This window comes from Ochotona curzoniae, unplaced genomic scaffold, assembly GCF_017591425.1.
Source record: "Ochotona curzoniae isolate NIBS_2020 unplaced genomic scaffold, NIBS_Ocur_1.0 contig_3255, whole genome shotgun sequence".
Lineage (NCBI taxonomy): Eukaryota > Metazoa > Chordata > Mammalia > Lagomorpha > Ochotonidae > Ochotona > Ochotona curzoniae.
In genome coordinates, this window is record NW_024465777.1 from 2469809 (window position 1) to 2483212 (window position 13404).

The window sequence follows — 13404 nt, forward strand, 5'->3', positions numbered from 1 at the left end:
GAGTGAATGCAGCTTTTAGAACTTTTTTTTAGAACCTCTTAAATGAGGAAAGTCTACCCGGGGAAGTAGCAAAAACTACAAAACAAAACGCCCAAGTTTTTTTTTTGGCTCCTAGATCAGTTTATTATTTCACTCTCTAGAGCAAAGAAATAGGATCTTAAAAAAAAAAAAAACTGGACACAAAGGTCTTTTACTTTACAGGCTACTGTCATCAGTCCTAGGGATTTATTTACATGCCTCAACCTTGTTACCCACCCCCCATCCCCATCGTAGGCACAGGGTAGGACAGCTGTCACAAATACAGAACCATAGTTGGGATAATCAACAACGTTGGAGCAGAGACCCCACCCACAGCGACTAGCAAAAGCATCCTGCAAGTGTCCATTGTCACAGCTCTAGTGGCCCTCCTGGTACAATGTTGCAGACCACTGCTGATATTCCTGCCTGCTGCTCACATCACAGCCTCCCCATTTCTAAACCAAATCTTGTTTATATAAACAGGAACACAGTAAAACAAAACAAAACAAAAAAAAAAACAATGCAGTGAAAAATCTAACTGCAATTTGCAAGGCCAGGTTGGAATGAGTCATCCAAGTTTTAAGATCTGGAGTTAATCTCTTCCTCATACAGAAATATTATTGAAAATGAGGAATGAAACTGTACAAAAAAAGCTTATCACATGGTAACACTCCATAAATGATGATTCCAGGCTCTGTAAAACAGGAGCAGAGCCCATTTCCAAGGAGTGTGTGTGTCCAGGAATATCTGAAAAGCATATGGCTCATCAGGTTAAGTGCTTAATGGTATTGACAGCATTCACTATAAATTGTAATCAACACGGCAGATCCCCTTAAAGCCAAGTCAAGAGCTGCCAAAACCACAGGGGCCTTTCCTGATTAACCATGTTTAAGGCTTTTAAGAGTTCTCAAGCATTTATTACTGCATTTATTACACATTCTAACAAAACCAAAACCAGAATTAGTTAAAACGTTTACTCAATATTTGTACTCGTCAACAATATTATCTCCCCTTCAGAGTTTTAACTTCAATTCAAAAGGAAACAGAGGAGGGAGGAACAGGGCAAGATACCTATGAACCATATAAATATTAACTTGGCAATACACAGAACTTCTACCCAAAACTACCACTTTAATGTTGATTATGTAATAGAATAAAAAATACACTTCTAAATTAAATTTAGCCATTTTTGCTGTAATTTAGATTCCAAATATTTACTTTCCTCATGAATATCGGTTATAGCATTTTCCCATTTGACTCAAAAAAAAAAAAAAAAAAAAAAAAAAAACCCAGAGATGAGCCAAGTGAAAAATTATAGATTCTAACCTAGGATCTACTTGTTCCGTGATCTTGGGAAAATTTAGCGATTTTAAAAAAGAAAATAGGAATAAAAATACCTCCATTTTACACCTCCCTTAATTATGCATATCTTTCTATATTTTCAAAACTCAAATTCCACTCCCAAATTCTTAGCTTAATACTTTACATGCAAGCTTTAATTAAGTACATGGCAAAATATGACAAAACTCAAATGTGATGGAATCCATGTATAGGAAAAACAAATATCCTAATAAGGAACTAAAGAATCCAAAGCATTTTGTGATACTATAAAAGTTATTTATTCACTATACACAGAACATGTTCCCTATAAAATGTACATGAAAATCACTGAAAAGTATAATTTGGTGAACATCTTCTCATTACAGAACATACTAAATCAGTTGGGGTAACAGCTCTCTGTCTGCCTCAAAACAATCTAATTATAGCACCCAGTGTCCCCTTGATATCTAATGCAAAGTTAAATACTTATTTGTGGGATTCTTTCTAATATGTATTTGATGAGGCAGAGTTAACAATTTAATATTACTTTAATATATTACAGTAACAGCACAATAAATCAGTTTATTACAGATCAAAACAAATTATTTTCATTATTTGTATTAATGGGATGCAAACAAATACTGGATACTTTTTTTTAAAGGCAGATAACCACAAAATTACTTATCTTTGATAGCATACTGGCTTTTATAATTACATTAAAATGTAAATGGTGTAATATAGTCACAAATACTACACCTCAAAGAAAACAATGAGGCCACATGTAATGAATGATTCACTAGATTGTGCTCAGTAGACATTTATTGAATATGGAAATTACCTATTTTTCTATCCAATTATCTAGTACAAACTTTTGCCCACTGTTAAGGGCTCAATAAATATTCACTGAACATACTGATCAGGAAAGAGTTGAGAAGAGATGGGCCCTCTCAGCTGGATGTCAAGTATAATTGGAATCTACGTGGGAAAAAGTGGTTGAAGAAGTCAACTGTATTGGTATATAAGCAATTATACTCAGATGCCAACAAAGCAAACGATTAAGCAGAAAACACTGGCACCAGAATAAACAAAGGCAAGGTTTGCCAATAATGGCAAAAATGGAATTTTAAGGATAACCCACAAAAAGCTTACATTGGACCATACCTTACCTTTTCCCATCCAATTCAGTTTGAGACAGACCAACAGAGGCACTGTAATAGACTATGGCTGTCTTCCTTGATATTCCGACATCCTAGTTTCCAATAATTTATTACGGACCTGTTACCCATGAATCAATATAAACCTATTCATATTTAGGGATTAGTTTCCACAAGTACAAAGTTGAACTTCCTTTTATTTGTCCTAAAATGCTTACTTTCAAACTTGAAGGGACTTCAATTATTCCATGTAGTTTTCGATAATTCTTATCTTTTCAGACCAGAGTCAAAATATTCGTACAGTATTCATACTGCAGCACCTTCCACCCACCCTTTGGTCGCTTGAACTGCCCTTCTTTGGTTCTTTTTCCGCTTTCAGATCTTTCTTGAAGTGTAGTAAGCAGAACTGTACTGGGTATTCCAGCTGCAGTTTGGTCTTAAATAAAAGAAGGATGTTTGTCAGTTTGGTTTTCTTTTATTCTTCTCTGTGGTATACAGGATTTTGTTAGTTGAACTGGATGTAGCAGCTTACTGAGCCAACTTTTCAAGAGAATAGTACAACAGTCCCCAGGCTTTTCCCTGGGTGGTTAATCTAACAGCTCACACTACAGGTAGCACCTTTCCTTTCTCACTGAAGCATTATCTCTCATTTTTTTTTTTCTTCTTGCTTACTTGGCTTAAACAAGTGCAGAGCAATCTTAAGTAAAAAGAGAGGAACAGCTGTCAGCCTTCACCTGAATGACAACCGGATTATTTTACCATTGAGCCCAGGGCCAGACACATCTTAGAATGGTATAACCCAGATGAGCTTAAACATGGCCTGTAGAGCCGCCTCATGAATTAAGAGTCTTGGAAACACGATGGCTCAACCACAACAGTTCTTCTGAAACTGTTATGTACATCACTTTATAAATAACATATAAGGCTCTAGAGAAAATACTCTTGAATTTTAAGACCCAATGCAAGTTAAAGCAAAACAAAACCAAACCAAGATCAGGCCTTCTAGTTCCATACAGATTGAGAACAATTTCAATGAGGGCCATGTCCTCAATCGACTGAATAATTCGCTGATATGTTTTGGACAAAAAATACCAAACAAACCCAAGGACCATCTGGGCTCAAATCCTGGCTCTTGCCTTTTACTTCTTTGCGCTTAAGCTTCCTTAATTATCATTTAGTTCAAGTAAGAGCTTTGTGAACAGGAAATGAGTCAACATATAGCCTTTCAAAAGCGTGTCTGGCACATCATAAACACTCAATAAAGTATCAGCTATCATTTAATCAAAACCATAAAACACCTATGCTGCTTCCCTAAAGTGATTATCAATTCACATTAACTGCTCACCAACATTCAAAGATTTAGAAGATTGCCTTAAGCTGTTAGCCCCAATGCAGCTAGTTTAGGAAGAGGCAGAGCAGAATTACTGATCCAACAAAAAAATATAAACTTATCATCAGCTGACCCAATTTCATTTGAATGTGTACCTAACACTAACAAATAAGCCTAAGTTACTTAACTCAAGGGGGTTAAAATGAAAAATCCTGAAATAACTTTTGATATTACATATGGAATTCTTAATTCAACGTAAAAGATGTAGCTTTCTGGCGATTTCTATCATCTCCAAAGTTGTGCCCAGTGCAACACTGATTAAAAAAAAATCCTACAGCTACAAAATGCTATTTCCATTATTTAGAATCATATTTAGTACTATAATAATTCCAGTTAATCATTATTTCCTTCATTTTGTTTTTATTATAGCACGGTTGCTTAATTTACAGCAAGCAGAAAATAAGCTGGGTCTTATCTTGATCCAAACATTGATGTTTTAAGGGTTGTACACAATATTTGTTAAAAAGAACATATAAAAATACCTTTTTAGAAGCTTCTATAAGAAAGAAAATACAAAGTTTAACCCCACAACTTTCCTCTTTTCTAGAACTGCAAACTACTGCTACAAGTTTAAATAGACTTTGTTGTTTAAACTACACATTGGGAAAAATCTTAAAAAAAAAAAAAAGGAAGAAACGTGCATATAAATGATTGCATAGCAGAACATGAACATTAACTGCAAAGAGTAAAGAAATGAAAGTTAGAAGTACTATTAAATATACAAAGGTTCTAGAATCAATCCTTCAAACACATTCCACAGTATCTAAAAACCATCCTTTTGTTCTTCAGAGGCAAAGCCTAGATTTCTAAAACCAAAATTGGAAAAAGTATTCCTCCTAAAAGGAATCATTTTCCTACAAATTACTTAGATAAGCAAGCAATCTGAGATTTAAAAGACGCCAGCTTTATTCTGAAATGAGACTGGACATGTCACTTTATTGCCTTAAAATGACCTTTCAGAGAAACACTAAAAATTATATAATATAAATGGTTAAGGGTATTCCTCATGTTCATTCAACCACACAGATAGTTAAAAATCGAGAGATGACTCCTGCTTAAAACTAATCCTTTCCCCAAATTATTCTGCATTTCATGGCACCACAGAATCATTTAGAAAACGGGGAGTGCAGCTTCTCGTTCCAACTTGCCTCACTTTAGCTAGAACTGAGGTGTGAAGAGTGAGTCTCCCTCAAGAAGCTGAGGCCTGTCTGGATACAAAAGCACCCATTCAGGGCTATAAGCTAACACTGTGACACTAGGCACACACACAGAAACCAAACTAACTTTGAAACAACTTACGTGCTTTTAACAGCAGTAAGAAAACTAGTCAACAATGCTACTTAAACTTTAGAGTAACTACACAAGAACATCTTTTTTCCCCTTGAAATTATTTCTGCCATCAGGGACCTGCTCAAATTCTAAGGTGAGTTTTTTTTGATGTCTGTATGCTCTAAACTAGAAACAAGAGAAAAAGCAGTGAAGGCTCTATGTTTAGCCAAAACTTCAATAGCCCTGAAAATGCTATTTAACCCAGCTTGGTGGGGGGTATTCCCCCAGACTGGGGTTCAAAAACAACTAGTTCCAACCGTGTCATAAATAAACTGTCAGCAGGGTCAGGCCTCGGCACCTGGGCAAGACATAAAGGTCCACTCTGACCCTGCTGTGTCTGAGCAGTCAGTGCTATACTGTGGCTATTCACTTCTGTATCATTCTATCTTATTAGCAAGCTACAGCTCAAGGTTAACAGTTCTACCAAATATGGATATCAAAGTTCATTTTAATAAGACAATGTTGCAAATTAAGGTCAACCAACATCTTTTCACCAAATACTTCAAGCATAAAAAATGAGAATCTTTACAAAAATATACAGAGACACCACAAATTGGTAGCTGCCCGTAACATTAAACAAACTGGACTCCTACGAGTGGCTTCTCAACAGCATATCATTTTAATTATCACCATCGCCTGGTACAGGGACAACTAACAAGTGTTTTTTAAGCATCATTGCAACATTGTATTCCTGATAATTTAAGTAAACCAAAACTATAAGTAAATGAATGATACATGCCTAAAAATTATCATGGTTTATGCTATCAGTGGCCACTGGACTTAGGACTAGTCCAAGACCTTGATCTAGATTTGGACCTAGACCTAGACTGTGATCTTGACTGAGATTTGGATCTAGGTGGTTCTTTTTTCCTTGATTCCTTTTCATCTCTTGAGCCAGACTTATAATGTGTTTTGGAATCTGTTTTAGAGGTGCCTCTACTTTTGGTGTGAGATGCAGACCTAGAACGTGATTTAGCCTTCATTTCTTTCTTGGGCTGGGACTTGGACCGTGATCTTGAATTGGATTTAGATCTTGAAAAAGATCGATTTCGGTGTTTGAATCTTTCAAAACAGAGGAGAGATACAATTAGAGTAAAAATTAGATGCTATATTAATCAAATGTTATTTTTAGAGTAAAAGTTCACTCTGAAATTGAAAAATGCATGAGTCTTTTTCAAAGCAAAATTATTTACCTATCATTGTCGGAATGGCTCCTGCTACGGCGAGGTCTTCCCGTCGGTCTACTGCTAAAAAGCACATCAGAAAAAGCAAACAGTGACACACGTCTTAAATTTCTAATTAAAAGCAAACCATAAAACTTTGAAAGTAATACACTATGAATTTTTAGACTGAAGTAACATACATAATTTAAAAAGTAAAACACCATTAAAAAAACAAAAATCCCACTAGCAAGATATCTACTTTAATAGATCACTGTACACCACACTTACTTTCTAGGACTGTAAGATCTTCTATAGTTGTAATCAAAAGACCGACTTCTTGATCTCCTTCTTTCATAACTTCGGCTTCTGGAACGTCTATATCTGTCATAATCATCGTAACGTGAAGAACTGTACACATTTCTCCCTTCCTTGGCTTTCATTTGATTTGGTGCTAAGAAAAAAAAAAAAGTGTTGAGATTATAGGGAAATAATTGCTGTACCCGTTTCTCTGCATACCAAGGGAAATACATATGTGTTTTGAGAGTCATTTGAGGCACTTCTGGTTCTGGTGCTGAGGTGTGGAAAATTAACCCTTTCAGCAACAAGTACTTTGAAAGTAGTCTCTTACAAGACTCCTTCTTGTGAACAATGACACTTTCTAAGGCCCCCAAATTGCTTTTTTCCAAGTTTGGGTAATTGGGGTTTGACCAAAGTCAAGAACTGGGAAGTTCTTCCTGATGCCCCACCGCTCTTGTTTTCTCAGACACCCTAGCAGGAAGCCATGAAGTGGTGGGAATCAGAACCAGTGCCCATACAGCATGCTGCATTGTAAGGGATGGTTTCACCCGCTAGACAATATTAGCCCTAATGTGTTTTTTAAGAGTTGCAAATTGTGATTTGAACCATATGCTGATTTGAAATTACCCTGCTATATAGTGTCCACTTATTAGAAACACAATATCTATTAGAAGTCCATGAAAGAATGCAGCTATACACTTAAAATTCTACAGCTCTGACAGACCATACCAAATGATGTACAAAAGTTAACATCTTTTGAATTCCACACACATCCATACCCTCAATCTTCCATTCTTGGATAATCCCAGTTTTTTTAAAATTTAACTTTTATTGAAAAGGTAGATTTGCATAGCAGAATGAGGGACAGAGCTGAGCTGATCCTAAACCAGGAACCAGGAGTCTCTTTTGGGTCTCCCATGTAGGTAACAGGGTTCCAAGGCTTTGGGCCAACCTCTGTTGCTTTTCCAGGCCATAGCAGGGAAATGGATGGGAAATAGAGCAGCTGGGATATGAATCAGTGCCCAAATGGGATCCCAGTGCTTGTAAGCAGATGAGCTAATTAAGCCTTCGTGCAGCCCCTATCACATTCAATTCTACAAAGCAGAAATTACTGTACATGCAAGAAAATATACATAAGTAACAGAGTGAATACCCAGGAATTGATTACTCAAACTACTAGAGGATTACCAATTACCTGTATCTAAGTACTACTATTTTTACAGCACGCAACTAACACCTGCCATATGTTTATCACCTCCTCTCCTCAAATATCAGGTACTAACACAGAACGATTTTAGGCTGAATGTTATTCTACCTTTCCCAGCCCATTTCCACAGTGATGTACTCACACTGACTACCCAACAGTGCGTCCCTTTCAGCTCTATGTCCAATTATTAAACATCCAATTGGGGCCAGTCATGTGGTCTAGATGGCTGATCCACCCTCTGATGCTGCCATAACCTGTGAGTTCCAGTTCAAATGCTGGCTGCCCCACTTCCAATCTCACTTCCTGCTAATGTGCCTGGGGAGGCAGCAGATCACCTGAGTGCCTGGAACTTGTTCCTTTCTAGGAGACCTGGGCAGAATTCCAGGTTTGTGCCTTTACCCTGGCCAGGGAAAGTGAACCTGTGCATGCAAGACCTCTCTCCCGAACTATGTTATTAAACCATTTACCGAATTATCTTAGTTGTAAGGGTACTTACTCTTCCGGTCCCCCTGTGCAAATTGTATTTCAATCTGACGACCGCAAATCCATTTTCTGTCCAGATTATGTAAAGCATCTTCAGCATCACGAACATCCTCAAATGTGCTAAATGTTAAGGGGCTTGGGAAGTTTTGCAAGCTTTACAGTGAATGAACGGTCAGTTGGTAAGCCTGAAACAACTCACAATCTCCCAATATTGTTCTGGCAATCAACCAGATCCCAGTTCATAGCTGGTTGATTCAGCCATTATCATGCCATAGTAGAAATGCACTTGTAATTTCTGAAGGCATGTAGTTTTTGGAAAACATACTATAAAATTATTACTGAAATAAGATGTTATAACTAAATCACCAAGTTATAACAAAGTCTATTTCCCAAGTATTTAGAATTAACTTCACAAAACAAAATTAAAAATCAGTCAAGTCTATGTTGAAAGTCAAAAAGATTCTTAAAATAAAAACAAATATACTGTTGCCCACATACTTGTTTCAAATAAAAAGGAAATGCCAATAGTTCTTGTGAAAGCAAGCAAAATGTGCCTTACCTTAAGAGACGGAAATAGTGACTTCAAGCTTATTTTGCTGTGCATCCTGCTGAGTCTAGTACTATTTCATACAGCTGTTTGCACTGGGTCACTAGCCATTGTCAAGCAACACTCAGGACAATCACTGCATCAAAGCACATTCCATCCATGCACAGGCAGAGCATGCTAGCCCGGAGCCCACCGCTAGGGACTCCTACTTTGCAAAGCCCTAACCATGGTTTTACTCACACAAGGGCACTCTAAGCAGCTTTAGGCAGCACTGAGGATACACATCTTAGTCTGAGCAGCTATGTCTATGTCCCTGCCTCTAGTCAGTAGTGATGGTGAGAACCCCTGGCCTGACATACTCCAGCCAATCTTCCTTTTACTAAAACCATCACTTTAACCTAGGCCAAGTACAGTTAAGACAGATTTGACAGAAAAAAACTTAATGCTTTAGCCTGCCTCTTTTGAAAACACCAGAGTGCAGATCTTGAGGATTAAAAACAAAAAATTGCCTGAGGCAACACATTCTTTTTTTAAACTGAAGGTGGCGTTCTTTTATTCCAAAGACTAAATGGTCTGCATTGCTCAACCTCCCCACTTCCTTTTCTGAAAGGAATCCAGGGCTGCAGGTTTGCAGCACTCTGCCTGAGCTCTTTATAGATAGGTTAAATGCCAGAAAAGATTTTCTCAAGGGAAAAATTGATGGGAAAATTAGAACCTTGAATATTAAAACCGAACAATCTCTCCAAGGTTAATGTGGTTGGGTTATAAAATTAAAAGCCACTTAGGCAAACCCATATTTCAGGGTCAGGGGTCTTTCCAAAATAAAACTTCTAAGCCTGTAACTTCCTTATCTAGTGTATATTTTAAAAAACAACCACTTTTCTTTGAATGCCTTTGTCAGACCATTATTTATAGTTCCCGTCATCACACTGCTGGGCTACCCAAACCAAGGGAGATCAGATCAGCCCTCTAAGCCCCATGCACTACTACTCTGATTTACCACTGTCCAGTTAGCAGAGCTTTGCAATCCATTACTAACACTGTCCTCAGTCCCCGGCCTTTTCCTGACGTCTTCCCAGGCTCCAGCAGCACACCCATCTCTGCTGCTAAAGCTGAGCTCTCGGAAGGGGAATGGCAAGCTGAACCTGGGCCAGCCACCCACACTAGCCAGCAGGGTCAACTGCTCCTGTGTACGCGCTGAAGCAGCACAGGGCCCACTGGTTTCACAGAAAATTCCAGAAGCAAGGCCCCTAGTCATTACTTTTAACCACACACACATTTCTAGTGGATCTGAATGTACAAGGCCAACAGAACATCAGTCTCCCCTTTAAGCAGGGCTCAAACCACAGCGTGACCCCAGAATCACATGCTACTCCCCAAATCCCTGCCTGCTACTCTGTGGTACCAACTGCCTGGTCCAAAATGGGAGCGTGAATTTAAGCTTAGCAATAAAACATTCTCTTACTCTGAGAAGCAGAGAGCGTGCGCATTTATACAAAACCACAATCACAACATCCACAGGCCCACACAAACCAACTTAACAGGTTTTGTCACTAGACCAAACCAGAATTTTGTAAATTAACTGCTTACAAAACATTAAATAAATTAAAAAAAAAATAGATAAAATAAAAAAGGGAAAATAGTTATTCTGTAGGATACATCAGGTATGACTCCTTTAATCTTGGCCATCATTGAACTTCATCTTGACCTTTAACTCTTTAAGTGCTTGTCAGAAGGACTTGTCATGAGATGCTTGGCCAAATATGACAGATGGCTTTATCTTTAACTTTGGAAAACAACCTTTTCCCCCTTTTGTAGGTAAAGCGAGGCTTTGTCTCCCATTAGGCTTGTCCTTCTTCCAGCTTTTCTTTATTTTTTCTTTTCCCAAACTCATCCCTTCTCTTCAAGCCTGATCCTTAAGAGGTCTTTGGCTTGTCTACTTGCCTTAAGTGTTGAACTCTACTCTAACGGTTCTTTCATGCTTTCTCTTTGGGGTCGCCATAACTGTACAGCTTTACAATGTCTGAGGTAACAACAGAGGACAGCAAATTAGGGGACAATATTAAAGAAGTTTACCTCGTTACACAATTTGTTTTTGATCAAGTGATTCAAATTAACAAACAAGAATAGCAACTTTAATTGCTAAGCACAAGAACATATTAACTTTTAATTTGACTTAAAGGTGGTAGCAACCAGAGTGTATTCAAATTTAAATCACATATAATCACTGATTTCAGTTTCAGAAGCATGAATGGGAATTTAAATATTTCACTATTTTTGATTAACTTTAAGAAATAGTAAGAGCAATGTGAGTTGAAGTTAATTTTCAAAAATTTGAAGACATAAGACATTTATTAGAAGACTATAAAACAAACAAAAAAAAACCACAAAAAACACTACTTTTCAGATGTTACCACTTACATAAACTTGAATTTCAAACTTCAACACCCCTCACTACTCAGTCATCTGAAGAAAGGATATTGAACATAAGCAAATCCTCTTGGACGGCGAGTGTAGAAATCAAGTGGAACATACACATCAACTATAGGACCATAGCGACCAAACTCACGCCGTAGATCTTCAGACCTAAAACATCATAAAAAGACCTCCAATTTGTTCCCGTCCTCCAGTTTCTTGGTAAGCAGCAGTCACACACCTGCTGAGATCTCAACCACAGGACCTGGGAGTTAGGCGTGACCCACACACAGCTCCTCTCAGCGCATCCCTAGGCGCCCGGACGTTCCAACCCTGGACATTAAGAGCGCACTTGAACACACCACGTCCTAAACACAGAACACCTACAGGCTTAAAATGAGCGATATGCCACTCCTGGTACTTTTGCAGAATTACCATCTTGCGGCTCGATGGGTCTGACACACGTGCAAGACAGCACCGCTTTTCCATAAAGCACAACAGTGGAAAACCAACACATTGTTAGAAATTAAATCTATATTTTCCACTCATCAGGAAAAAAAATATGAAAGTACTTCGAAAAGTTCGTGGAAAACTGTTTTAAAAGTTGCTTTATTTTGGTGCAAAAATGTCGAAATTCATGCACTGTTTTCATGATACGCACGACTCCTCAAAGACCTCGCCATACATGGATCTCAACTTTTCTTCCACCGAAATAAAACAGCTTTCGTTTTTCCTCAAAGGCCCGGCAGCACAAGCGCTGTGTACTTTTTCTCCCCCCCTTTACAGTCTCAGACTGATGGCAGCACTCTAGGGCCTTGACTATTTTTACCCTAAAATGTGAGCGACACGATTAGCAGGGGGAGGTGTCTCTGGGGGAAAAAAAAAATCAGTCACAAATCTTTAAAAAGTTTCTCCAATTACACAAAAGGAGACGCTTTCCCTGACGCCAAACTAACGACTATCGCTTTCTTTCTCAGAAAAAAAATCAAAGCTAACAATTTAAAAAAAAAAAAACCCGCAACTTATTACTTTCTTTGTAAGCTCGATTATTATTTAGCCTCATCTTGGGGTAAACTCGCCTCCTTCTCCTTTCTCCAAATTCTGTAGGCAGCTCGAAGCAATTAAGGGGTGCTGGTGGTAAGAACAAAGCCGATTTTAAAGCATGGATTGATCTAATTCGGCTCCCAACCCGCCCCACGGCGGGCGCTTCCTACGACATACCTAATGGGCCACAAAGGGACGAGCAGCAGCGAGGCGCCGCCGCCACCGTGGTCTCCCTCCACCCCGTTAGCGCACTCCGATTTCTCCCGTGGACTTGGGGGGGCGGGGAAGCGTCCGGGCCCAAGAACGTGAACTTGAGCGTGCGGGCAGCGGATGCCCGGGCGAGCGGGTCCACGCCGCCCGCCCCGGGGCGCCGCCCTCGCTCGCTCGCTCGCACGCGGCAGGGCTGCATGGCGCGGCCTAGTCCGTGTGCTCAGGCGGGCGCCGAGCCCGCCATCTTCTCCCCCCTTTCCCCGCGGCCAGCTGCCCGCCACCACGCTCCCGCTCGTCGCGCAGGCCCCGGGGGTCTCGGCCCAGCACCTACCTGGTGTCGTCCGCCACGTTCCTGACGAACAGAGACGTGTTCGGGGGGCGCAGGTAGCGGGACATGGCGGCGGCAGCGGCGAGTCTCGGCCGGGGGCACTAACGGGTTCAGTAAACCGTCCGCGGCCCAGGCTCACACACAGACCCACACACAGCCCGAGCGCTCCGCTACGGCGCCGACCTCTTCTCGCGAGACTTGCCTCCCGCCGCCACCGGCAACGGCTCTCTCCCGCGAGATCGCCGGGCGCCGGCGAGCGCCTGCGCGGACCGAGAGCTGAGCACGCGCGGCGCTCGGGCCGCCGTCATTGGCTCCGCTCCTCTTCAGCTCGCGCGCTTTTTCTTTGGATGTGCTTTTTTTTTCTTCGTCCCTCTTTTTCTGTCTGGCCAACCCCTCCGCCCCCCGGGGAATTTCTGGAAGGGGACGCCAAACTAAGAATTTAGAATAATTACAAATGGACGAATTCCATTACATTATAATTCGGACACGCTGCTCCTTA

General features: G+C 40.0%; 1 protein-coding gene and 1 long non-coding RNA gene across 9 annotated transcripts; both read right to left on the minus strand.

Annotated features, from left to right (window-relative positions):
• Window positions 1-1618: 1618 nt before the first annotated feature.
• Window positions 1619-13096, minus strand: SRSF10 (serine and arginine rich splicing factor 10). Of its 8 annotated transcripts, XM_040979549.1 has the most exons (7): window positions 12909-13092; window positions 11390-11494; window positions 8375-8478; window positions 6663-6825; window positions 6405-6458; window positions 6172-6273; window positions 1619-2928 (listed from the first exon to the last, which is right to left on the minus strand). In XM_040979549.1, the coding sequence occupies exons 1-7, from the start codon at window positions 12971-12973 to the stop codon at window positions 2868-2870; spliced, it is 654 nt and encodes a 217-aa protein (XP_040835483.1). In that variant the 5' UTR covers window positions 12974-13092; the 3' UTR covers window positions 1619-2867. The 8 variants fall into 8 exon arrangements, with proteins under 8 accessions (XP_040835483.1, XP_040835482.1, XP_040835488.1 ...); XM_040979548.1 differs by having other exon boundaries at window positions 1619-6273; window positions 6405-6455; window positions 12909-13096; XM_040979554.1 differs by lacking the exon at window positions 6172-6273 and having other exon boundaries at window positions 1619-3168; window positions 6405-6455; window positions 12909-13094.
• On the minus strand, window positions 8666-11323 carry LOC121156036. Its single transcript, XR_005883794.1, has 2 exons — window positions 10568-11323; window positions 8666-9011 (listed from the first exon to the last, which is right to left on the minus strand). It is a non-coding gene; the product is annotated as an uncharacterized LOC121156036 (long non-coding RNA).
• Window positions 13097-13404: the final 308 nt, after the last annotated feature.